This window comes from Bombina bombina, chromosome 2 (genome assembly GCF_027579735.1).
Source record: "Bombina bombina isolate aBomBom1 chromosome 2, aBomBom1.pri, whole genome shotgun sequence".
Taxonomy (NCBI): Eukaryota; Metazoa; Chordata; class Amphibia; order Anura; family Bombinatoridae; genus Bombina; species Bombina bombina.
Genome location: NC_069500.1, coordinates 925,520,424 through 925,546,406, shown reverse-complemented (window position 1 = coordinate 925,546,406; position 25,983 = coordinate 925,520,424). Strand labels below are relative to the sequence as shown.

Sequence of the window (25,983 nt, the reverse complement as noted above, 5' to 3'; positions counted from 1 at the left end):
CTGAAAATAAATCTGTTGTCAAGTAGATTTTTTTTTTTTTTTTCACACAGCGAATGCTTACAAAGGAAACGTTTTCAGCACAGGAAAAATAGTGATAACCTATCACTGCGCCACTTAAGAAGGGCTGGGTGATAGATAAGGAAAGCCAAACAACTGTGTAACAATGATGTTGTTTCTTTATAGTTAGCCAAACTCATTGCTATGCTCTTTAAAGGGATATTGTTGCTTGTTTAAGGGCTAAGCAACTTTAGTCCTTCAAGGGACACAAAACACCTCGTAATATAAGACATTTCTCTTGTCTTGTTTTAAAATAAGATATCAGTCAAATGTACAAACATTTTTAAAACAAATTAACTCCACCCACCTTATTTGGAAGAGCCATTCTGATTTGTTACTTGAGTAGACAGTCATAGCTATGGTCATTTTAGCTTGTTAGCTGATGAGCTCTGTTGAAGCAAGATTGATGTGTCCTTAGAATAGAACAACCCATAATTCTAAAGTTAAATTGCATGAAAATGGGGCAAAATTAATACAATATATTAGTTATTTTACTATAATATTTTATATTACAATCTCAATGTGTTTAGTGTCCTTAAACTATATAAATGTTATCCTGTGTAAATCTTAAAGCATAGTTTAAACACATTGAAATGAGAAAAGGACTGTATTTAATAATTTGCAACTGTGCATATTTGCTGGGATTTAGTAGTCCAAAAAAAAAGATAGACATTAATACCCCTTTAAAGGGACATTTGTTTGTTTATTTTTTAATATGGATATAGACACACTGCTTACATAATGCTTTAAAAGCATTGAAGGTGTTTTTTTTTCTTCCTAAAACAGTGTTAAATCCTCTTAATGGAACACTTAATACATTTCATTCACCTCTCTCTAATCATGGGTACTGCCATTTTGGAATCTAGGTTTCACTGCAGGTATCTGAAGGAAAGTTGTTCCACATATGCAAACACATCAGCACTGGAATGCAATGAAAGTTTGCAGCACACATGACTAGTGGGAGTTAGGGAATAACCCCCAATACTATGCATATAAAATGTATTTTGTGTTTACTGCCCCTTTTTAGATGTAAGTCCATATTATTGACTGCCATTCTCTGTTTTACACAGTGACAAGTGCCCATTTTAACCGTTCTTAACCAGTATTTTATCATTTTTTATTTTCACAGAGAACCTACATCTTCACATTTCTTCTCAGCTCTCGACTCTTTCTACATCCTTTTGAATTAATGGCTAAAGTCTGTCAAGTTTGTATGGAGCAGCAGCGGACAATTGAGAATGGAACTGATAAGGTAAGTTATTATTAAACAGATGGGTTTACAAGGAAACAGAATGCAAGCCGTCTTGTGCCTTAATATTCATGGTCATAGTCCTGATTATTGTCAAGTGAGCAGCTCACCCTTTATTTTTTTTTTATGCATACATTTTTCTTTTGGAACATATGGATTTACCAACATGGCTTTTAAAAGCCTAATTTTTGGCATAATCTACCCAAATTTATGTGTTGATTTGGATAGTTGCTGGAAACTTTCTTAAAGGTATATATTTTTTATAGAGGTGGTAAGAGTCCACAATCCATTACTCCTGGGAATTACCTTCCCTACCACTAGGAGGAGGCAAAGATTCCCAAACTCCTAAAGCTCTATAGTAGTTAGTCTTATCTTTGCCTCCATTGGAGGAAGGTGAAGAATGATGTTGTGCAGATGATTTCTTCGTTGAGAGGGGTTCCCCAACTAGTTATGAATACATTTTTTAATTTTTATCCTTGAGAAGGTAGCAAGCTATAGAAATTGATTGCTTAGGTTAGTACTTGAGCTAATTTAAATGGGTCAGGGAAATTGACACCACGTAAATAAACTGCCTAAGAAAAGTGTATTTAAGTAATTTACATGAGCAGTATGTTTCTCTAGCGTTGATTTCTGTGTATGTATGTATATGTATGTGTGTGTGTGTATGTATATATGTGTGTATGTATGTATATATATATATATGTATGTATGTGTTTAGCACATACTGCATACTACTGGGAACAGTCCTGACAAAGGTCCCTGCGAGGACCGAAACGTTGACTGAATTTATGAAATAAAAATTATGTTACTTAAGACCTGTGAGTGCCTCTTCTCTACCAAAGTTTTTTTATATATGTATCTGACAAAGTTTTTCCTATTTTGTTTTAACAGAGTCAGACACGGAAAATCGCTCCCAAAATCCTTCAGCTTCTAACTGAATGGACAGAGACATTTCCATATGACTTTAGGGATGAGAGAATGATGAGAAATTTAAAGGACACAGCTCAGCGCATCACAAATGGAGATGAGGTGAGTTATCATTCAAAGAAGTAAACCATGTGACTGCAGAGCAAGAAATGTTTTCGCATTGCCACCAGCTCATTAATATCCAGTAAATGATCTATTAGTGTGTAATTATACAGTGCAGTGGTGTTCAGTATAAATTAAAAAGGAGATCACTTTTAAGAAGTAAACTACAGGATATCAATTGAGTATTTTATTTGAGGGACATCTCTGTGGCCGCCTTTGTGGTACTGTAGTGTGTCTTGATATGGTTAATACAGCAACTGGGTGCTATTTGGAAGATAATGGGGGACATAAGTGCCATGAAACATAAAAAAAATATGTAATGATTCAGATAGAGTATACAATTTTAAACAACTTTCCAGTTTACATCTTTTATCTAATTTGCGTTGTTCTCTTGGTATCCTTTTTTGAAAAGCACACCTAGGTAGGTGCAGGATCTGGGTGCTAACTGCTGATTGGTGGCTGCACATATTTGCCTCTTACCTATGTGTTCAGCTAGCTCCCAGTAGTGCATTGCTGCTCTTTCAATAAAGGATGCCAAGAGAATGCAGAAAATTTGGTCATAGAAGTTTTAATTTAAAAGTTGTTGAAAAGTGTATGCTCTATCAATCATGGAAGAAAAAGTTTGGGTTTTATATCCCTTTAAATGATGGTTTGTCAAAAAATAATTTTCTCTATACAGCATTTAATTTACTTTGTTTTCAGTGCCCATTTAAGTGATAAGTCTAATAATAATTTTGAATAATACAGTAAATTTAGTCTTCCAGCATCATTGCTATTTTAATTTTCAGACTTTAAATTCCTTTAAGAGGACAAGCAAGAGATGCAGATATTTATTGCCTCCAAATCTGTCCAACAGAGAGTCCTGAAGAGTACATAGAGACCTTTGTAACCTTATTTATGCCACAATATACTTCAGTATCACATGGACGTGACTGTTCATGCTGGCGTCTGCCTGATTGGAAAAACAGTTTTTATCTGAAATAAACTTCCCTAAAAAGCCACAGTCTCTTCCCTAATATAGTTACAGAAATGATCTAAAAATAAGTGTTGTATTTTTTATTATGATTAAGAGAATTTGTATTTTTTGTTATTTTTCTTATACTAAACTTAAAGGGATAGAAAGGTCAAACCTGAAATGTGCGTAGTTGCATTTCATTTTTCAATAAAAGCATTTTTGCAATTTACTTCTATTAGCAAAAATGCTTCTAGTAAAAGCGATTACTAGGGATGCACCGAAATTTCGGCCGCAGAAAGTTTCGGACGAAAATTGCATTTTTGGCTATTTCGGTTTTCGGTTTTTTAGCCTGTTATTTTCGGTAAAATTATTGTGTAGCATGTTTCAAATTTGATGCTAGCCTAGAGCTGCTGTTTAAGTTTATTACTTGACTTTCTGTTCTGCATATAATGAGTTTTCTAGGACTATACTTTATTTGGATAATTAGTAAAAAAAAACCTGTTAAATATGATTATTTTACATTGAACTAAATGAAGAATAATACAGTATATTGATATTTATAATTGTTTTAAGTAGGGATGCACCAAAATTTTGGTCGCAGAAACATTTTGGCCGAAAATGGCATTTTTGTTTGCCTGGTTTTTTTTTTCTTGGTAAAATTATTGTGTAGCATATTATTGTTTTAAGATATTTTTGTCCAATTTTAGTGTGTTACTTTCAATAAAAGTGTGGGATTTTTTTATTGGCTCTAATTATGCAAAAAAAAAAACTAAAAAAAATTAATTTGAAAAAATACATTTTCGGTATCAGTTTCAGTTTTCGGCCATGTGCATCCCGGATTTTCGGATTCGGCCCAGAATTTCCATTTCGGTGCATCACTAGCGATTACGTTTTTTTTTTTTTTTCTGTGGCCTACACACACATCCTGTGAGACTCATGCGCCAGTATTTAAACACCATGCCTGCTCAGAGGGTCAGCAGTAGCTTGTATGACACAAATTAAAGGGCCATAATAACCAAATGTTTAAACACTTGAAAGTGATGCAGCATAGCTGTAAAAAGCTGACTAGAAAATATCACCTGAGCATCTCTATGTAAAAAAGAAAGATATTTTACCTCGAAAGTTCCTCAGTAGCCACCTCCCATTTTAAAGGATTTCTAAGCAGCATTTTAGTGTGTCTGTCCTGGGACAGCTGAAAGGATGAGCCTCGTGAACTCTCCTATTATTTCACCAATCAGGTAAAGGAAGCTTACTATGAAAGCTCCAGTAGTGAAGGAGAAAGCCGTCCCCCAACTTCATCTGTACGTTGCCTGGGAGAACCATATGGCTGAGCAATCTCTCTCTTGTCTTGGCCTTGAGCCTATGGGCCGTATGTTGGATAACCATGCTCTAATGGCAACTTGTCAGATCCATCTGTAGTGCTATGTCGGTCTTAAAACTAGGGTTGGTGCTATTAAACCACTGAACACGAAGACTTGCACTGCACTAAAATGTCTGAACATTTTAAGTCATTTTTAAAATGTCTTAAGGCTTTCATTTACTTATATGCAATATGCATTGGCATCTTAACTATAGTAGTAATTATATACTTAACTATTTATTAACGTAAATACTTTTGTACTTAGCAGATACTGCTGTATACCTACTCAGTGAGCGATAAGGACCATCTACAGTGACACTCCTACTAAACTTGAAAATATAGCATATACATTTATTAACACAGAAACATCTTTTTTTTTCATTACTGACATTGAACTGCACCACAGTATAATACATACATTAAAAAAAAAGTTATGGTTTAGATTTTTCTGTATTCTATAACTTGAGGTTCTAGGTAGTTTCTTTGCCTCTTTTCTTTTACAGTTTTAGTATTACTTTTAAATGTGTGTTTTTTCTTCTTCATTTTAGTTTTTTTTTTTTAATGGTTTTTTTTCCCCCCCTTCTAACACTGCATACAGATATACAGGAAAACAGTTCAGCAAATCACCCAGAATCTTATTAGGAAGCTGGCGGCTCTTAGTCAGTATGAAGAACTCATTGCCCGAATCAACGCACAATCCACTGACCGTATGACCGTTCTAAAGACGAAACCACAGTCCATACAGAGAGACATTATCACTGTGTGTAGCGATCCATTTACATTAGCTCAGCAGCTCACTCACATAGAGTTGGTAAGTGACTTGTTAAGAGTTTCTGTTGCAGATATGTAGGGATTAGCCATTAACTATGATCACAAGAATGAGATAATTGCCTTTAAATTGGTGTTGTATGCAGCTTAGACATGAATAGAATTCTGTAATATATGCGTAAGAAGTATTCTAAAATGACATAATATTGACACCGTTTCCATCTTAAATATACTGACAGGAGAAAAAACAAAAGCCTTCCATCCTTTTAAATCATATATTGTAGTTTTTTTTTGTGTTTTGCAGTCAAACACAACTATTTAATATATTTCTCTATTCCACCTTCTTTTGTTTTTGTCTATATGCTTCTCTGTCTGTCCTAGCCTGCATCCTAAGCCATCGACCTAGACTTTTTTTTTTTTTTTTTTTTTTTTTTATGCCCATTTCATTTATTTCTGTACTAACATGTTGGCATTTACCCCAATTCCAACTTAATTTTTTCCCTAACTCACCTTTTTGTACTTTTGGCAATGACATGGTGGGACATGTATATTATTAGTTTAATTTCCCCTGTACTGGTTGTCAATCTGATTATTTATAAACTTTATTTACAATAATCCTTTCTGTATATGAACATCTGGTTACAGTATAAGTTTTGGATTCTTATGCTGTGTGTTTTTTCTTTATTTCATTGTTTAATCTAATCTTCTCACTTCACAGCATATGCTCTCCTTAGAATATGTATACAATAACATTATGATTAATGCCAATACTTATAGCTTAACGCACAAACCGCTAATATGATGATATAACTTCTATGGTTGTAGCAAAATCTTCAATAAAGAGTTACTGAAAAATATTTCTGTTGCAGGAGAGGCTCAGTTATATTGGTCCAGAAGAGTTTGTCCAGGCGTTTGTCCAAAAAGATCCCTTAGATAATGATGAGGTAAATGTGACGTATTTATGTATACAAGAAATGTTTGACTTTATGATAACTGAAATTAAATAGGAGCCCAATTATTATTTTTTTTTGTCTAATAGTGTGCAATGCATTTATAATTTCTTAATTTTGGCTTTTGTAAAGCCTGTCCTCATGATGTCAAAGTGGGCTGATAATTTTGTGACACCGATTTTTGAGCAATGTAGGATAGTAGGTGCTCAGGTCATTCTGTCTGGGCCATTTGTACATATAACTAGCTCCTCAAGTCTTTACCCCTTGGTACCTTGAGACAATTATTGATTATTCTGGCTTTGTGGACATAAAATTCTTCACTTTGGATTATTCCAAACAAATACAGACAAAGTATTGTAGAATTCAAATGAAAACATTCTTTATGATGAGATTGTCATGAGTTTCTTCCACTTCTTAACAGCTATGTTATGAATTATTTCCACTAGAGTTGCTACGGAGACAGAAAGAAGACACGAAACTTAGAAGCATATGTGGAATGGTTCAATCGTCTTAGTTACTTGGTGGCCACAGAAATCTGCATGGTGAGATAGCTCATCTGAAATTATTATTTAAGCATTACTCATTGAATTGTGTTTCTTTATAGAAACTTATTTATCTTTTTCATATTTCTGCAGCCTGTGAAGAAAAAGCATAGGGCTCGGATGATAGAGTTCTTCATTGATGTGGCTCGGGAATGCTTTAACATTGGAAATTTTAACTCTTTAATGGCAATAATTTGTAAGTACCATGATGGGCTTCTGTTAATATTTTTATGAGAATTTTCTTTCTGTGTGTTTAAAAAAACTAAAAAAAAACAAAAACTGAAAAGGGGTTAAGTACAGAGTCAGTCAAGCACCTGGTTTTGTTTAGTGCTGCTCCAAATAAAGATACCACTGGTGGTGAAATGTGGTTGTGACTAATGCTCACTGGATGTTTCTTTCATGAGACTAGTAGTTCTGTGCAGCTGTAGAGTGGGACTTTATCTATGTCTTTAACCCCCTTTTTGCAAGATACAAACATGCAGAGCTCCACAGCGAGTGGAATTAGAGCATGTCATTTTTTCACTGTGTCCCTTTAAATTTCTAGCAAAACAAATCCAGTTGACAACCTCACTAATAAGACATGATGTTTTTCTAGCAAAAGGTTAAAAATAAGATTGCTGATTAGTCATGGTGGCTGAACTGTTCTGTAGATCACGTTTCAAAGGAACTGGTAACACAGAAGACTATGTTTAGAATATATAAAAAAAAAATCTCACTTTTAAGAGTGTGAAACTCTAACAGGTTGTGCGCATCAACTAAATGTGACAAATTGCATTGTCATGTGCTTTGAATACAAATCAGATCACAGCCTGCAAGAACGTGTGAGTGTGTGTCTGTTCGGATATACATCATGTTAAATTTATTTTTTGGCAAGCAGTATTGATATTGCAATTATTTCTGATTTAGAGGGATTCTCTGCAAAAGACTTAATTAGGTAAAAATAAATCTTGTCTAATAACAATATATTTTAATTATTTGTTTGTTTTATAGCTGGTATGAACATGAGCGCAGTTTCCCGGTTAAAGAAAACCTGGGCAAAAGTTAAGACTGCCAAATTTGATATTCTTGAGGTTAGTAATACTAATTTGTATGTTGACTGTTTACTTACTTTTTATTAATATACTGCACAAAAATTGTTAATTGCATAAATATATAATCTATTCTTGTATTTTTTCGTACTAAGGAATGGTATCATGTCATTAATAATTATTATTACTTCTATTATTGTTAGTATCGTATTTACTATATATTGACATTATTAGAACAACAATTAACTTGTTTAATAGTATGTGTACAAGTAGACATAAAACATTTGCTTAGCTCAAAATGCCCCAAAATACAATGATTCCACTACCTTTAAAGTATTAGGGACTTAAAGGGACCGTACAGTGGAATTTTTTCTCTTCTTTACTGTGTCCCTAGTTATCCATTTTACCTTCTGGAGGATATTTAATTGTTTACAAACAGTTCATTTACCTTTTTGGCTATTTTTGCTTGTTATATCCTCACCCATGCTATTTCAGTAACTGAGAGGGATATATAACAGAGCAGACATTACCACACTTAGTTCTATTGTCACATGATTTTTGCAGCAAAAATCCCTCTACTGAACATGGGCAATAAACTGATTGCAGCTAGATTAGATGTCATCTGACAACACTTTAAAGGAATAAACTGCTACTCTGCCTTCCTGTAGAGACTCCAGCCTTGTTGTAGCGCTTTGACAAGAAGTAATGGACCCTTCACAAATTAAGTTAAAAACATAAATAAAATAAAAATAAAATGTATTAATACATATTGCCATGATTTATAATTAGTATAACCCACTGCTTAAAGGGAGACTAAACTCTAAATGCTTTTCTTTAATGATTCAGATAGAGCATGCAATCTATTTTCAAATTTTCTTTATTCTCTTGCTATCTTTATTTAAAAAGTAGGAATTTAAAGCTTAGGAGCAAGCCCATTTTAGGTTCAGCACCCTGGATAGTGCTTATTTTTGGCTACAATTAGCAAACCAATAAGCAAGAATAACCCAGGTTCCCAACCAAAAATAGTCCGGCTCTTAAGCTTTACATTCCTGCTTTTTAAATAAAGATAGCAAGAGAATGAATAAAAATTGAGAATAGGAGTAAATTAGAAAGTTGCTTAAAATTGCATGTTCTATCTGAATCATAAAATAAAAAAATTGGGGTTAGTTTCCATTTAATGCTTTTTTATTACAACAATGAAACCGACTGTTTAATATCCCGTTAACTACGGGTTATAGAAAAATATGTAAACAAAAAGGGGGGAAGGAGTGACAGAGTTACTAAAAATTGTTCTTTTTCAATTGTTCCCTCTAAGCGCCTAAGATTCAAAACCTCACCGGCATGGAGAGAAATCATGCAACATCTTTAGGATTTTTGTTAAGACCTTATACTGTAATGTGGGTGTCTCTCCTTCACATACAAAAACCCTGCATAATGAGATAAATAACTGTCAAATTAAAAATTGTGTTTCTAAAAAATGTTTTAGAGGCCTAGCCATACGAGATGTCTTAGATCATCTCAACCGAGTGGTGAGCTTTTGAATATCAGGCCCAAAGTATTGGTCTTTGATTAAACATTAAGAAAATAAGATAAGCGGGAGTTGGTGTAAATAAGTAGATAGATGAGGTATAGGGAGTCTGTTTTCCTTACAAATTCAGCACATGTTATTGTTTCAGAAACGGCTATTTCATATTAAAATATAAACCTAAAGAAACAGCAATCCATACATTTTAAACATTGCAGCTGGTATAAGGCGTCATTGGAAATACATTTAAGGAACAATTAACATAGGAATCGATGTTAAATAATATTTAACATTAGGCTAGCCGTCCGTACCTGTGAATTTTTTTTTTTTTTTTTTTAGAAAATCAAAGATTAAACCAACCAAACGTTTACTTACCTTACCTGCCTTACTCTTCAGCCTTACTGTTTTGTTTTTTTGTTTGTTATTTTTTTTGGGGGGGGGGATGTCTCATGGGCTTCTAATCACAGTGTGCCCAATAGCGCCATTAAACTAAATATAGCATGCTCCTGTGCTGGGTAAATCCGTTTGCTGGGGTTAAACGCACAGTAGTGCAGGTTCGGTAGTCTTTAAATTGCTTGTTAATTTTTTACTATTATGACCCTTTAATTGAGCCATTGTTTTTGCGCATCTTTGCACATGGAGGTTTTCTGATCTGTATAGGCATTTACATACCCAAATACGTGTCACGTGCGCTGTATTTTGTTGTCTAGGGCCTCTTATTGTCATAAACATATTAGGTTGTATACATTTATTTTCTTTCGTGGTAAGCTAGAATGGTTTTGTGGCCATCCACTTGTGTTTGATGTGAGCTAATAGTTATTTTATTATCCCTAACAGCATCAAATGGATCCATCCAGCAATTTTTACAACTACAGAACAGCTCTGCGAGGGGCAGCTCAAAGGTCTCTAACTGCTCACAGCAACAGAGAGAAGGTATGTTGTCTAAATAGCTCAGCAAATAGACAGTGATAAAACTTGCAGATGGCCCCCAGTATGCTGTTTGCACATTAGATTTAGTGCACAGAGACATATGTGATCCAGGAAACTGTAGCGGGAAAATGACAGTTCATTAAGGAACTACTAATTTTGCAAAAACAGATGAGAAATATTCTGGTATAAGAATTCCTTTTTAAAGGGACACAAAAATACAGTATGTGTGTGTGTATGTATTTTTTATAGTGGTAGAATATTTATTTTAATCATTGATAGAGAAATATATATAAATAAAATTATTTTTATTTGTCTTTAATTTGAATGTGGAAATACATTTTTTTTTTGTCAGTAAGCCACACTGTCTTTATGGTTAATTAACCTGGCATTCTGTAAACACGTGCTTGTGCATGCAGTGAAATAATCTTACTTTTATATCTTCTATTATTCAAAAGCTGTAATGAAGTATGCACGGTTTTGCTACACTGGCTTTACAGCGTCTTCATTGAATTATATAATGTTGTATTTGGAGCAGCCTGGAAAGTTGAGATTATGTAAGGGTGTCCTCATAATTTTGCTCACAAAGAAGTCTATCTTTTTCCTTTAAGTTCTCTGTATTTCTGATTATTTTCATGGATGTGTAATATTTCCCTCCAAATCTAAACTTTATTTTCCAAAAAAATAAATAAAACAAATAAATATATATCTCTACCTTCTACAAAAAAACAAACACACAGTATACTGGGCATTGATCAAATTTGTTAAAGTGTGAGGCAGCTTTCCAGATCTCGGTTCATTAGTCAAACAAAATAATAGCGCTAAGTTTCGTTTTTCAATATAGAACTCTATGAAATGTATTCTATAAACAATATATATTGGCGCTGTGAGGCAAAGACTCATTTACAAAGCTATCAGTGTGCACACATAAGCGTATTTGTACTAACACAGATTCATACTGACATATACTGCCTAAAGAGAGATTTGAATACCAGGGCATGTGAGGACACTATATTGTGTGTAGGGAGGAGGGGTGACACATTACCTTTTCAGTAGCATGGCATACTTCAGTGTGACATACAATTCCACAAAGCACACACATTTTTACAGCTCACTAAATTGCTTACTAATTTAAAATTTGCTGTAGTCTCTTATTAAAGGGATTTGAAACACAAGCAAAGATCCAAGCCATTAAAGTGATATTTGTATGCTTGAATAACTCAAAGGGACACCGCTGTGTAGTGACTTGAAAAAACGAGATACCTATAAGCTCTCTATCGAGCTGAGCATAGGCATTAGAAATGTTTTTCTGCCCCAGTAACACGCCACTAATATTTAATAGATTAATACTTGCATGTTTATTATATTGAGCTATTAACCTGCCCAGCAGCTTATATATGCATTTTGTATTGCCCATATGGGTAAAATGCTGTGTATAGGTTATTGCTGAACAGAGATGAGTAATGATTTATTGAGGATTGTAATTTAGACCAGATCAGAGCTGTATCTTAAAGGGATATGCAACCCATAAATGTTCTTTTCTGATTCAGGTACAGCATACCATTTTAAAAAAAGTTTCCAATTTGCTTTGCTGCCGTATAGTGCTCCAGAAATGGTCCGGCTCCTAAGCATACGTTCCTGCTTTTCAAATAAAGATCCCAAGAGAATGCAGACAAGTTGATAATAGAAGTAAATTAGAATGTTGTTTAAAATCACATGCTCTATCTGAAAAAAAAATTGGGTTTCATTACCCTTTAAAGGGGTATTAGACAATACACTGACAGTAATAGCAAACATTATACTGTGTTGTATTTACCATGCAGCTGCTGAAAATTCAGATTTGAAAACATTATTATGTACATTCTGGATCTGCATATATACAACATAGCAAGGTAAATGTAAACCCAGTATGCCAATTTCTATGTTTGCTTAAAGGGACAGTATAGACTCATTTTCATATAACTGCATGTAATAGACACTACTATAAAGAATAGGATGCACAAATACTGATATAAAATCCAGTATAAAACTGTTTAAAAACTTACTTAGAAGCTCTCAGGTTAGCTCTGTTGAAAAAGTAGCTGGAAAGCCCACTGCAAGTGTGAAATAAGACCCTCCCCCTTCTTTTCCATATGAAAAGACCCTTTACACAAACAGGAGCAAGCTGGAGAAGGTAGCTGACGGTATTCTCATAAAACTTTGGGGCTTGGTTAGGAGTCTGAAAATCAGAGCAATGTTATTTAAAAATATGCAAAACTATAGATTTATTTTTTAAAAAACAAAAAACTTTATGGGCTATATAAATAGATCATCTACAAAACATTTATGCAAAGAAAAAAAATGAGTGTATAATGTCCCTTTAATGTCCCATACAGAAATAGTAATGGTAAAATGAGGTTAATGGCTTGTATACCACACTTTAGCCAAGTCAGGTTAACATTTAAATCAAGCAACAGTGTGTTTGGATTATAAATAACACACCTACTTTGTCTATTTTACAATTATATATTAAGGGCAAAAAATCTTTGACACTTTTTTTTTTTTTTTTTTTTTTTTTTGGGATACAGACAATTGGCTCTTTGCCCCGAATCCATTTAGGAGAGTTCTTTAATATTTTATTACCTTCATAGGCTACTGTGTCTGTCACTTTTCATGCACTAGATGCTGCAACTGCGAAAACCTTTTTATCTGTGGTCTCAGTAGAATAAACGCGTTACTTATTTATTAAGCGCACATACTTTAGTATATTTACATTTTACCAGTCTCAATAAAAATCTTTATAAATACTGTACCATGTACATGAATTCTTTTTACGTTATGGAAAGAAAATTCTAGTAGTGTAATCGTTCTATTGTAAGTCCAGTACATCCATTTTCACATTATAGGGACCTAAAATGATGCTGGTTGCAAGAAATGATGTGGACATTTTTTTTTTTTTTTTTTAAATACAGGGAGTGCAGAATTATAAGGCAAATTAGTATTTTGACCACATCATCCTCTTTATGCATGTTGTCTTACTCCAAGCTGTATAGGCTCGAAAGCCTACTACCAATTAAGCATATTAGGTGATGTGCATCTCTGTAATGAGAAGGGGTGTGGTCTAATGACATCAACACCCTATATCAGGTGTGCATAATTATTAGGCAACTTCCTTTCCTTTGGCAAAATGGGTCAAAAGAAGGACTTGACAGGCTCAGAAAAGTCAAAAATAGTGAGATATCTTGCAGAGGGATGCAGCACTCTTAAAATTGCAAAGCTTCTGAAGCGTGATCATCGAACAATCAAGCGTTTCATTCAAAATAGTCAACAGGGTCGCAAGAAGCGTGTGGAAAAACCAAGGCGCAAAATAACTGCCCATGAACTGAGAAAAGTCAAGCGTGCAGCTGCCAAGATGCCACTTGCCACCAGTTTGGCCATATTTCAGAGCTGCAACATCACTTGAGTGCCCAAAAGCACAAGGTGTGCAATACTCAGAGACATGGCCAAGGTAAGAAAGGCTGAAAGACGACCACCACTGAACAAGACACACAAGCTGAAACGTCAAGACTGGGCCAAGAAATATCTCAAGACTGATTTTTCTAAGGTTTTATGGACTGATGAAATGAAAGTGAGTCTTGATGGGCCAGATGGATGGGCCTGTGGCTGGATTGGTAAAGGGCAGAGAGCTCCAGTCCGACTCAGACGCCAGCAAGGTGGAGGTGGAGTACTGGTTTGGGCTGGTATCATCAAAGATGAGCTTGTGGGGCCTTTTCGGGTTGAGGATGGAGTCAAGCTCAACTCCCAGTCCTACTGCCAGTTTCTGGAAGACACCTTCTTCAAGCAGTGGTACAGGAAGAAGTCTGCATCCTTCAAGAAAAACATGATTTTCATGCAGGACAATGCTCCATCACATGCGTCCAAGTACTCCACAGCGTGGCTGGAAAGAAAGGGTATAAAAGAAGAAAATCTAATGACATGGCCTCCTTGTTCAACTGATCTGAACCCCATTGAGAACCTGTGGTCCATCATCAAATGTGAGATTTACAAGGAGGGAAAACAGTACACCTCTCTGAACAGTGTCTGGGAGGCTGTGGTTGCTGCTGCACGCAATGTTGATGGTGAACAGATCAAAACACTGACAGAATCCATGGATGGCAGGCTTTTGAGTGTCCTTGCAAAGAAAGGTGGCTATATTGGTCACTGATTTGTTTTTGTTTTGTTTTTGAATGTCAGAAATGTATATTTGTGAATGTTGAGATGTTATATTGGTTTCACTGGTAAAAATAAATAATTGAAATGGGTATATATTTGTTTTTTGTTAAGTTGCCTAATAATTATGCACAGTAATAGTCACCTGCACACACAGATATCCCCCTAAAATAGCTATAACTAAAAACAAACTAAAAACTACTTCCAAAACTATTCAGCTTTGATATTAATGAGTTTTTTTGGGTTCATTAAGAACATGGTTGTTGTTCAATAATAAAATTAATCCTCAAAAATACAACTTGCCTAATAATTCTGCACTCCCTGTATATATACACCACAGAGTTTGTGTTAAATGAAATATGGGTGTGATTGCTTTTATTTTGTTATGTTTCTGAAATGTGTTCAAAAATCAAATGTAAATACCCATACTGTTGTGTTTCTTGAATTGCACATTTTATTTAACACAATCTCTGTGGTGTGTATATTTTAAATGTGGAATCTTTTGGCAAATTGAAATTCGGTATTACTGGAGTACTAGAACTTGTAGAATCAGGATCTAATACACTGCTTTGTTTATATGAGTAGCTTAGCAGCTTTATGAAACACATCCACGTTTGAGGAAACTGACAATTATAGGTTATGGAACCACATATTTGTATTACATGTAAACATGTAATTATAGGTTAAATTAAAGGGAGAGGTAAACATCGGTGTCTGTAACCCCCACGAGAGACTATTCTTGAGTCAATTGTGCTCAAACCATCAGAACTGTAATGCTTTGCAGCCTTTTTTTGGCAGCCAATGGTTAAAGTTTTTTTTGTTATATAGATAAAAGTAGTTCTGATTTAGAGAGCTATTGGTTGGAATGTAGGTGTCATGACCTATCATCTCTGAATAATACAAACATCTGTTTAAAAATAATACTGATCTAAAGATATTTCTATATTTTTTTTTTTTATAGATTGTGATACCCTTTTGCAGCCTCTTAATCAAAGATATCTATTTCCTGAATGAAGGATGTACCAGCCGCCTTCCAAATGGTCATGTTAATTTTGAAGTAAGTATGTTTTTTTTTTTCCTTTCAATTAGACTCCATGAAGCGCTTATTTTGCAAATCCGTTCTAAATTAGAACCTTAGTGCTTCAGTCCCACCTGGTTAAAGGGTGGCTGTACTGATTTACAACCCGTTTACCTTTTACAACAAAGTGCACCTTGTTCCCACCCCTTTTTGTCTTCATCATTTAAATCTAAAGGGGCATTTTAAAACACTTTTCAATTTACTTCTGTTAGCAAAGTTTCTCTTGGCATCCATTATTGTAATGCACAGCTAGGTATGCTCAGGAGCAGCAGTCCATTACTGAGAGCTCGCTGGTGATTGGTGAGTGCGCACATATGCCTCTTGTTCATGGCTAATCAGATGTGTTCTGCTAGCTCCCAGTCATGCATTGCTGCTCTAGGGTTTACTTATTTGTCTTTTTATACCCTTTGCAGGGTTAAACACATATATAGAATATTTTTATTGTGCCATTGCTTGCCTATAATACATTGGAGCATTTCCCTTTTTATTATCTTCTAAGCCCAGATCTAGCTTCACAGCTTAAAGGGATGTTGTAATCAAAATTGAAAAGTACACTCCCACGAGTGACAAGTATTGCCTCAGCTATGACCAGCAGCTATCTAACCAAGGCTGGCATTTCATTAACAATGCTCAGTGCATATTTACAGTGATGGCAAAAAAGAATAAATATAATTAACCATAGCACAAATATGTATCCATCTATGAATATATATTTATATATTATTATTAATTATTTATTTTAATAGAAATTTTGGGAGCTGGCTCGGCAAGTCAGTGAATTTATGACATGGAAACAAGTTGAATGTCCATTTGAAAAAGATCGGAAAATTTTGCATTATGTATTAACTGTCCCAATCTTCAGTGAGGATGGTAAGAGATGTCCTACATAATTACCGTATTATTATCTATTTATATATTTACTTTGTAAAGAATCAAATAGGCAGTTGTTATCCTTACAACAACATGTTTCTACTGTTTTTTTGTTTTTAATGCCAAATCAGCATTACTTCTAGTGTAATGTTAAAGTTTCAAAATTATATTTGGTTATATTTGTAAACTACAGAGGTCACAATTTGTAGCCTTTTTAAATTTTTTACTTTCTTTGATCAGTTGGTGCTCTGTTGTTAGCAACATGCAGTATGTTTTTTTTATTTTTTTATTATTTTTTTAAATTTAAATCTACATACTGATGAATGCTATATATCCATGAGTTAACAAGATATACATAAATTTCACATGCTGTATTTTTTTTTTTTATACTATAAAATATTTTTTTGGCCAACTATTCTCAAATAACTTTATCTCCATATGTTTTAGTACACTATTACATTCTACATATTGGTAATGGGAACAATATAGTCTTTTTATATTGAAACAAATAGTGCGTTGCAGGTTATCATGCAAGAAATATTTATGTGACCAGAGGGAAGAATAAATATTGCGAGAAAATGGGTGCAGTGAAATCCTATGGCACTAATTAATTACTTATTGCTTCTGCCTGCAGCTCTTTATTTAGCCTCCTATGAGAGTGAAGGTCCTGAGAATCACATTGAAAAGGACAGATGGAAGACTCTAAGGTGTGTGTCAAGGGCCATTCTCCTCTATCAATCCAGCAGGCCTCCATGTGGCTGTGACATTGGCTAGTCAAACACAAAAGAACATGTTCTAGCCAGATGCCCACTATCACACCACACATTAATGCACTCAGTCAGTTATATTTTTTTATTGATGTTTTCTCGAGTGCTTTTAAAATCTGACTTTGCATGATTTAGTATTTAAGGAGGGATTGTCAATGAGTTAGAAATTGTTTTAACTGTTTGAGATTTTAGGTAAAAAAAAAACATTAGCAAGTGCTACAGCCCAAATGGCTTAAGGGATTGTTTGGTTGTATCAGAACTGTTGGTCAAGACATGCCTCATCCAAAAGCAAGATCTTTTATTTCATTTAAATGTAGACTATATTATTATTATTATTATTATTATTATTATTATTATTATTATTATTAATATTAATATTATTATATATAATAAATAATAATATTATTTATATTTAGCCATGCTCACTTTAAAATCAAAATAATTTTTCGTGTGGGAAAAAAAAATCAACCTTGTATTCTTGTAACAAACATTTGCCTTATTCAAGGCAGTGTGTCTTGGCTGTGCCCTAATTTCATATTACTTTTTTTTTTTCTTTATTATTTCCAGGTCAGCGCTTTTGGGCAGAGTCTAACATGAGAAGTGCTGCCATAAAATGGCTATAATTTATGGACAAGTTTTGCACTGACTGAATTCAGAGTGATGGAAGCAGAACAGGCAGCTGTGACTCTGCAATGCAGCATAGGTGAATCAAGACAGCTTGAGAGCACACGGGAGATGAAATGAATTTACAATGACTGGCCTGTGGTATCTAGCAGAGACAATAATGAATACATCTCTCGCAGTTCCTCCATATATGCCGAGTTTTCTTTCTCGGTAACATATAGCTGCATTAATTTGCTGAATTCTTATCGGTTCAGTCCCAGCTGTTGCATCTGATCTTATACCGGCTGTTCATATGAAGAGAAAATGCTGTCACCCTGTACAGTGAACTAAAGATGCATGGAGTTTTTAGCTTCAGGAAGTGAAAAATAAAAAGACTAATGATGTCCTCGCTGGCGATGGTTCCTAACTTATAGATGCTGACTCATTTATTTCTATATGCAAGGCTCAAGTTTACTGCCGGACAGCAAACTCTAGTATCATTGGGACTTGTTGGAAAATAATAATATATCAGTCATTGTCTTGTTCGAGTGGTATAAAGCTAATATCTATATGTGGAACACTGGCAGCAAATGAACATTTTTGTTTATCACTGTTTTTTTCTTCTTTTTATTTGTTATATATTTCTCCCTCTAAACCATTGTGCATTCTTTCTGTGATGTTTTATTATTTCCTTCTATTATTTATTATGCTATGATCTGTCCAGTAATTTATGGTACAGAACAAACTGCACTGATGGCATTAATGAAGAAGTTACATATATATAGGTGTGTGTATGTATATATGTAAATATAGATTATGGTTTATCATTTTGTATTAACCAATTTTTCTAATTATACTTTTACTGTATGTTTTTATAGAGATTACAGCACTCATAGACTACATGCTTTTGGGATCAGGAAAATATTTAGTCTTTGATGTTCAAAGGTTCTCCAGCTTGAAGAGAAATTGCAGTTCAGACATCACAGGGGCTGAACTCATTGAATATTCAAAAGAAAAAGGGCAGAACTCTCCAACACTGCAAGACATCTCTCAATTCTACAAATGAAGGAGAGACTAGGCCAGTGCACTATAGCACTGCATGATATAAGCGTTATGTTACTTGCACTTTGTGCTTTGTATTTTATAGCACTATATATTTCAGATTGGGTCCTCTTAGTATTATTGCATTTAAGCATTATTGCATTTAGCAGGGATTTTACATATTCTGATTGTTTGTTTTTACATTTCCTGTGTTACTTTAACAAATTAGGATCATACTTTGTAAACTTCTGTGTAACTTTTACAAATTACATTACATCTTGTATTTGTGCATTGCAAACTAAAGCTGTTTCAGAAAGTGGGAGGGACAGGGCAGTTCCCTTGTCTGAACAGGGGAGTTCCCAGGGTATGTCTGAAGCTCTCTCACAAGTCTTGTGAAATCTGTATTTTAAACAAGCTGTTCTCGCTAATTTGTCTTGCAAACTGTATGCAGGGGAAGTTTGCTCAAAATTCACAATAAAAAATAAAAAAAAGTAATATATACTGAAATATAGACAAAAGCAAGTTAAACTGAAATGGTTTTCACTACAATTTAATTTGTAATTGATGCAAATGGAGCCTTTATATCAGCCCTAGGTGTTCTCCAGTTACCCTATCTCTCCCATGTGAAATTTTGTATCCCAGAGAGCTTCATTACTTTCTATGGAAGGCATCTCTCATCTCTCTGATATTTCCAGATTCCTACCCTTTTCTTAGAAAATTCAGTGAGCTCTGAAATCAGCATCATAATCTGTCTCCAAACTAGAGAATGATTGAAAATCTGGTTGATAGAAAGTAATGACCCTCTCTTGTAAACTGAAGCTGACAGTTTTTAATATAAATAAGAGATGCAAAGCGCAATCTTATTTGTAGAAAATACACATAAATATACAAATTGTAAGCCTAATTTGTTAAAGTTACACAAACTGTAAAGGCATAATTAGAATTTGTAAAATCACAATCCTAATAGAAAGTGCAAAGTTTAAATTTAATCTGAAGTGTAAAGTGATATAAAATAGAAAGCACAAAGTGTAAATGCAGCAGAACTCTCATGTCACGCAGTGCTATATTGCACTGGGCTTGTTTCCCCATCACATACAGAAATGCAGGAAATGCCCCTTGGAGAAGTAAAGCAAAATCTTCCTTTTGAAAATTTCACTAGGGACCTTGCAGTGCTGGAGGATCATTTTAGAATATCTCACCTGAGCTGAGTGGTTTTAGATATCAGGGCCTTCGGGTGAACATCAATCTTCATTTTTTGACATTACAAGATTATAATAGATATCAGAACAGTCTTACTGTGGGGTGACAATTTTTTAATTTTTTTTTTTTTACAGTCTATGCCCAAAATAGCGATAACCTCCCCCCCAATGTACCAGTTTTTTAAATGAAAAAAAACCTCTTTCTTTCAATCCATGATTTATATCAACAATGAAACCTCAATTGTTATTTAGTATAGATTCATAAGAAAAATATTTATTAAGCATTATATTTGCAGCCAACGAAAGCAAACTGTATGGTGGTAGTGCAAAAGGAATGCGAGCAAACTTGTTTTCAGTGCCAGTTTGTACAACCATACCATAGCTTTGCCACCCCTCTGGTCTAAGAAAATTGACCATGATGAATGAAAACAATTCTTGGAGAGCTCATTTAAAAATAAAAAAATTTCTAATACTTAAGGGAACAAAAGTGTGTTTGCAGTGTATAGCACTCTTGATACTAGGTATGAAGATGTTGATGTGCAGTTATATCCATAAAACATTGTTTTCTAAAGTGCAGTGTTTAATTTCTGATATTAAGCTTCTGTACCATGAGCAGGGAGGCTGCTTTTACCTCAGATGTTTGTCTACAAACTATTTAAAGCCATCACTGTATTAATTAGAAGATGTTACCACATTAATGTTTAGATGGTTTTTTTATGCTAGTTGGTGATATTAAAAGGACATTGTAGAGGAAAAGTTACAAGCTATAGTTTGTTTGAGCATGCCATTTTTACACTATTCACTCTGGAATGTGTTTTAACCCACAATGAGTTAAACTCCTACATAAAGTCATGCTGGGAACCCACATAGAACTGCTGGTCCTAAGCATAAGGTTATCATTTTTGCAAGTAAAAAAAAAAGGTGAAGCACACAAAAATATGTTCAATTATTTTTTAGGTAATACATGCTCACAATAAAGGTGGGTATTGCAAGGTACAGGTCTCCATGATGAGCTGACGCGTTTCGTGCATGCACATATGTCCCACATCAGAGTGTTTTTCTTTTCTTCATGTAATTTTTGCTCTACAATGTCCTTTTATACGGATGACTCCATCTCCATGTTTTAAAACCACTAATTGTAATATTTACATTCCTTTTTCCATTTTGGCCTATTTACATATTGAAAGCATTGTAATAAAGGGTATGAAACAATACTTTAAAAACTATTAATTTTTAAAGGACCATAATAAAAAAAAAAAATCAGCCAATGAGTAGCTTTAAACATGTTGTTGAAAATGTTTTATTTAAAAAAAAAAAAGTAAAAGCTGTTTAATTTGACTTTTAAACTAGAATCAATTGTATGATTGCGTATAATACTCTTATCTCAGTTTTTCACTGGCTGAGGGTGATTCCCATAAGTCTGGCTGAGGGCGATTCCCATCAAGTCCATTGATCGACAGGGACACACCTCTACAGATGTTAAAAAAAAAAAATAGTTTAACTAACAAGTGTAACACCCTTTGAAGAAAAACACTTTTTTAAGATCTAAGAAAAAAAAAAGATTTAAGTCAATTTAATTACAAATAATAAAACAGGCCTTTAAATATTAATTTGAAATAATTGTATAAACCAATCTACACAACTATTAATATCATACAATAAAACAGTATTGTTTACAAATAAAACTGTGTAAATATGGATCACATATTTGTTTTTGTTTGTTTTTCTAATAGATGTATGTATTCTGCAGATAATTATTTATTATTTTAAAGTAATTTGCATTTGTTCTATAACATGATTATTGCACATATATATATATATATATATTCCAATATTATTTAGTTATGGGGACAATCCAGAAAATCATGTTAAAAAAAAAAGCTATGCTGGTTTTGCTACAAGATTTGTTAAAAAAGCTGTTGTGCAGGCACAGTGCCAATCATATCACATTTGCATTCTAGCAACTGCTATACTGGAGATTCTAGAGGTGCAGGATATTTGTTTGCTGTGACATGTGGAAAAAATCCCAGAATTTAATATAGATTGATCTACCTATATTAACTTTTTGGTATTTTAAGCTCTGCTTTGGCATTCCTGTTACAATAGTTTTCACCAATCTATGAATGTGAATACTGTTCATATGCAAATAATTTGTGTTTGTGAATCTGAAGAAAAAATTGTGAATATTCGCATGTCTTCCACAAATGTTAGTCTCAGATTTAAAAAAAAAAAATCTTATTAAAAATCCTGGTCATAAAAAAGGAATGGTTTGGGTATTGCATTTCATAAATGTCAGACTTCTAAGAGTTGTATGTAATATGTGTATTTTATGAATGTGTGTATTGATAGCATGTGTATGAAAGCCATTATTTAGTATAGTAACATAACATCAATTTTGCTTTACTGTCACTTTTAAATTCTGTGCAAGAGTATGCGTATATATGTGTGTGTGTGTGTTATAATCCTAATAGAATAATCACACAATAAAGACTTTACTTGCATTTTTCTGCAAACAGTTCTTTCTATGCATTCCAATCTGGGCTAATTTATAGACAGGAAGATCTTGTTCCTTTAAAATCTGCTCGATAGCTCAGGTCTGGTTAAACTGATTAATTTCAGCTTGCTTGGCTTGTATATCTTTGCTGCAACACAAGCGGACAGCTCCACCTACTGGCTATTTTAATCAATGCTCTACTTCTCAATGCTTTTCAATAGCAGTCACATGACTGGAAAAAAAAGGTTGTTATTCTGAAACGGTGCAAATTGAGCTGTTGTAAACCGAGGGCCACCTGTGTGTGTGTATATGTATATATGTATGTATGTATGTGTATATATATATATATATATATATATAAAGTCCAGCAAAAAAGGCACTCACTGTTCACATAAAATTTAACTTTTAATAAATATGCAAAAATTTAAAAGACATAACGTTTCGGTGTTCACATAACACCTTTGTCAAATGTCAGCAATACAAAATATCCTAAGTATCCCAAAAACTCACCTGAGTGAGGATATTTTGTATTGCTGACATTTGACAAAGGTGTTATGTGAACACCGAAACGTTATGTCTTTTAAATTTTTGTATATTTATTAAAAGTTAAATTTTATGTGAACAGTGAGTGCCTTTTTTGCTGGACTTTTTGTATACATTTTAAAGTGCACCCTGGCTGCTGGAAAAATTTGTTTGATGTGCTTATCCCGGGGTGGGGGCGGCATAATAGACCCCATATTAGGTGGGCGGGGCATAAGACACCGACCCCCCCAGACGTCCACGACAGAGGACATAGTCATCAACCTAAGTACACATACTTTCTCTGACAGCGAACACCAAGTTTTAAACAAAGGGATATCTTATGTGCCTAGCACAGCCCTATCTGAATTTGATCTCAAACTGGACCTGTATAAATTGAACAAATCCCTCAAGGTCAGGGAGTTTTTCCAAAACACCACATCTAGTTCAACTAAAACACAGGTAGAACTCAAATGTAAAATTCCTAGCAACTTTGAACCTATCAACAGTAGCCCTAGTACCAAAACATTTGTCAGACTAGTCACTCAAGACCTTGAAACAGCTAGACACCAGTCCCTATGGACGCACAACTTGTCCAGGGATGAACGTCTAGCGATAAAGACCCTCCAGGATGATTCCTCTATAGTCATCAGGCCCGCCGATAAAGGCGGGGCCATTGTGATACTGAACTATAGAGATTATCGAACTGACATCCTGACCCAGTTGACTGACACACAGACCTATACTGAGTTGCCTAGTGATCCCACTATGAGGTTCAAAACACAATTGGATGCTTTGATCCAAATGGGTTTTGAACAGGGCTGTTTGTCCGAACACATTCGTGACTTCTGCTCTACATCTTGCCCAAAAACACCTATCCTATATTCCATCCCTAAGATACACAAAACATTGGATCATCCACCAGGCCGGCCTATTGTGTCAGCGACTCTCTGACACAACCGGTAGCACAATTAGTGGATATACTATTACAACCTGTAGTTAGGGAAATAAGGTCATACATCATGGACACAGGTGACTTTATCCGCAAGATACGGACTGTTGACGTCCAGCAAGATGACTTATTGGTCAGTCTGGACGTCAGCAGTCTGTATACCATTATCCCCCATACTGAGGGTCTTAAAGCTGTACAGGAACATATCACTAACAACTCTCTCTATGAAGGTCCACCGGTTGAGTATTTTCTCTCTCTGATTGAATACTGTTTGTACAAAAATTACTTTAGATTTGAAAGTAAGTTTTATTTGCAAACAGCTGGTACGGCCATGGGTTCCTCCATGGCCCCCGCATACGCCAACATATACATGTCTCAATTCGAAAATCTATATCTGTGGCATACTGTCAATTCAGCTGTAACATGCTATTACAGATATATTGACAATATTTTTATGGTTTGGCGGGGGACCATGGAGGACCTTCAAACTTGGTTTGAAAGGTACAACATGGCCACCAGTAATGTGAGATTCAAGATGACCGTCAACAGGCAGACTATCAATTTCCTTGATTTGACGGTCTTTAAAAATGCACACTAACTGGGTACCACTCTATATCACAAACAAACTGACTGTAATTCTATATTGAGAGCAGACAGCTGCCACCCTCCTGCCCTACTAAAGGGCATAGTCAAGTCTCAGTTTATCAGAACAATGAGAAACAATTCAGATGTGAGTACTGGGGTCTCCCAACTGACAGGAGTGGGAGAGAGATTCCGTGATAGGGGGTATAAATCATCGATTATTCAAGACACCATGACCACAGTATCTACACTTACTCAAAGTGAACTGATTAAGCCTACACCAAAGAGAGATACGAGCAACAAGTTAATCATGTCTACAACATTCACTCCAGCCACCAAGAACACTGGACGCATTTTACATCAGCACTGGCCCATAATGTCCTCCGATCCGAAATTACCATTTACCCGACAGTTACAACCCATGGTGGGTTTCAGGAGGGGCACTAATCTAAAGGACCTTTTAATGCAAACAGACCCGAAATCAAGTTACACAACAGGGGCTACAAGAAATATTAAAGGGTCCTATAGGTTGGGCTGCACAACATGTAATGGCCTGGTTAGTACTAAAACTTTTCATCATCCACATACAAATAGGAGATATGTGATTAAACATTCTATTACGTGTACTACTACACACGTAGTGTACCTCCTTTTTTGCCCATGCTCGTGCTTCTATGTGGGTAAAACCACAGGCACGTTACGTGAACGAATGGCAAATCACAGGCATGCAATAAGATCTGCACTGAAACATGGGGATTCCGAACAACCTGTGGCACGCCACTGTGCCAAGCAAGGCCACGCTGTTTCTTCTATATGTTACATCCTTATTGACCACATACCCCCATTGGACCGAGGAGGGAATAGGAGCAAGACACTGCTCAAATGTGAAGCTCAGTGGATCTTCAAACTTGGAACCATACATCCAGGCGGATTAAACACCACCCCAGATTTTAAAAATCTTATTTGATCCCACAGGGTAGTGCTACATACTTGGGGTACAACCCAGGGATATTGTGGCTACGTGTAGCTTCCAGCCCCATTGCTCTTATGAGTAGGGGTGGCTGGTCGCTTACGACACAACTTGGTGGAAGTGATAGCTCCCATATAGGTTTGTGGAAGCCTGGCCCCTGAGGTATAGTTACCTACTTATGCACCTTAGACCTTGGATTGGGAATTCATTGATATACCTCTGAATGTGAGGGAGTAACAAGATGGACAATCTTCATTTGAACATACTTGGACCCTTACAAGTTGGTCCAGCCTATTTCTGTGTGTATATGTGATAATGATGAATCTATAC

The 25,983-nt window shown here is 34.9% G+C and overlaps 1 protein-coding gene across 1 annotated transcript in view; it reads left to right on the top strand.

Moving 5' to 3' along the window:
• The window catches only part of RASGEF1B (RasGEF domain family member 1B), a 43,925-nt gene extending 21,288 nt beyond the window's left edge, over positions 1-22,637 (top strand). The window contains exons 3-14 of the mRNA XM_053703348.1: positions 1,187-1,309; positions 2,198-2,335; positions 5,249-5,461; positions 6,288-6,362; positions 6,815-6,910; positions 7,004-7,106; positions 7,901-7,980; positions 10,301-10,396; positions 15,540-15,635; positions 16,403-16,526; positions 17,161-17,233; positions 17,861-22,637. Coding sequence (XP_053559323.1) covers positions 1,187-1,309; positions 2,198-2,335; positions 5,249-5,461; positions 6,288-6,362; positions 6,815-6,910; positions 7,004-7,106; positions 7,901-7,980; positions 10,301-10,396; positions 15,540-15,635; positions 16,403-16,526; positions 17,161-17,233; positions 17,861-17,885 — 1,242 coding nt within the window. The 3' untranslated portion in view covers positions 17,886-22,637. The remainder of the gene's footprint in view (positions 1-1,186; positions 1,310-2,197; positions 2,336-5,248; positions 5,462-6,287; positions 6,363-6,814; positions 6,911-7,003; positions 7,107-7,900; positions 7,981-10,300; positions 10,397-15,539; positions 15,636-16,402; positions 16,527-17,160; positions 17,234-17,860) is intronic.
• Positions 22,638-25,983: the final 3,346 nt, after the last annotated feature.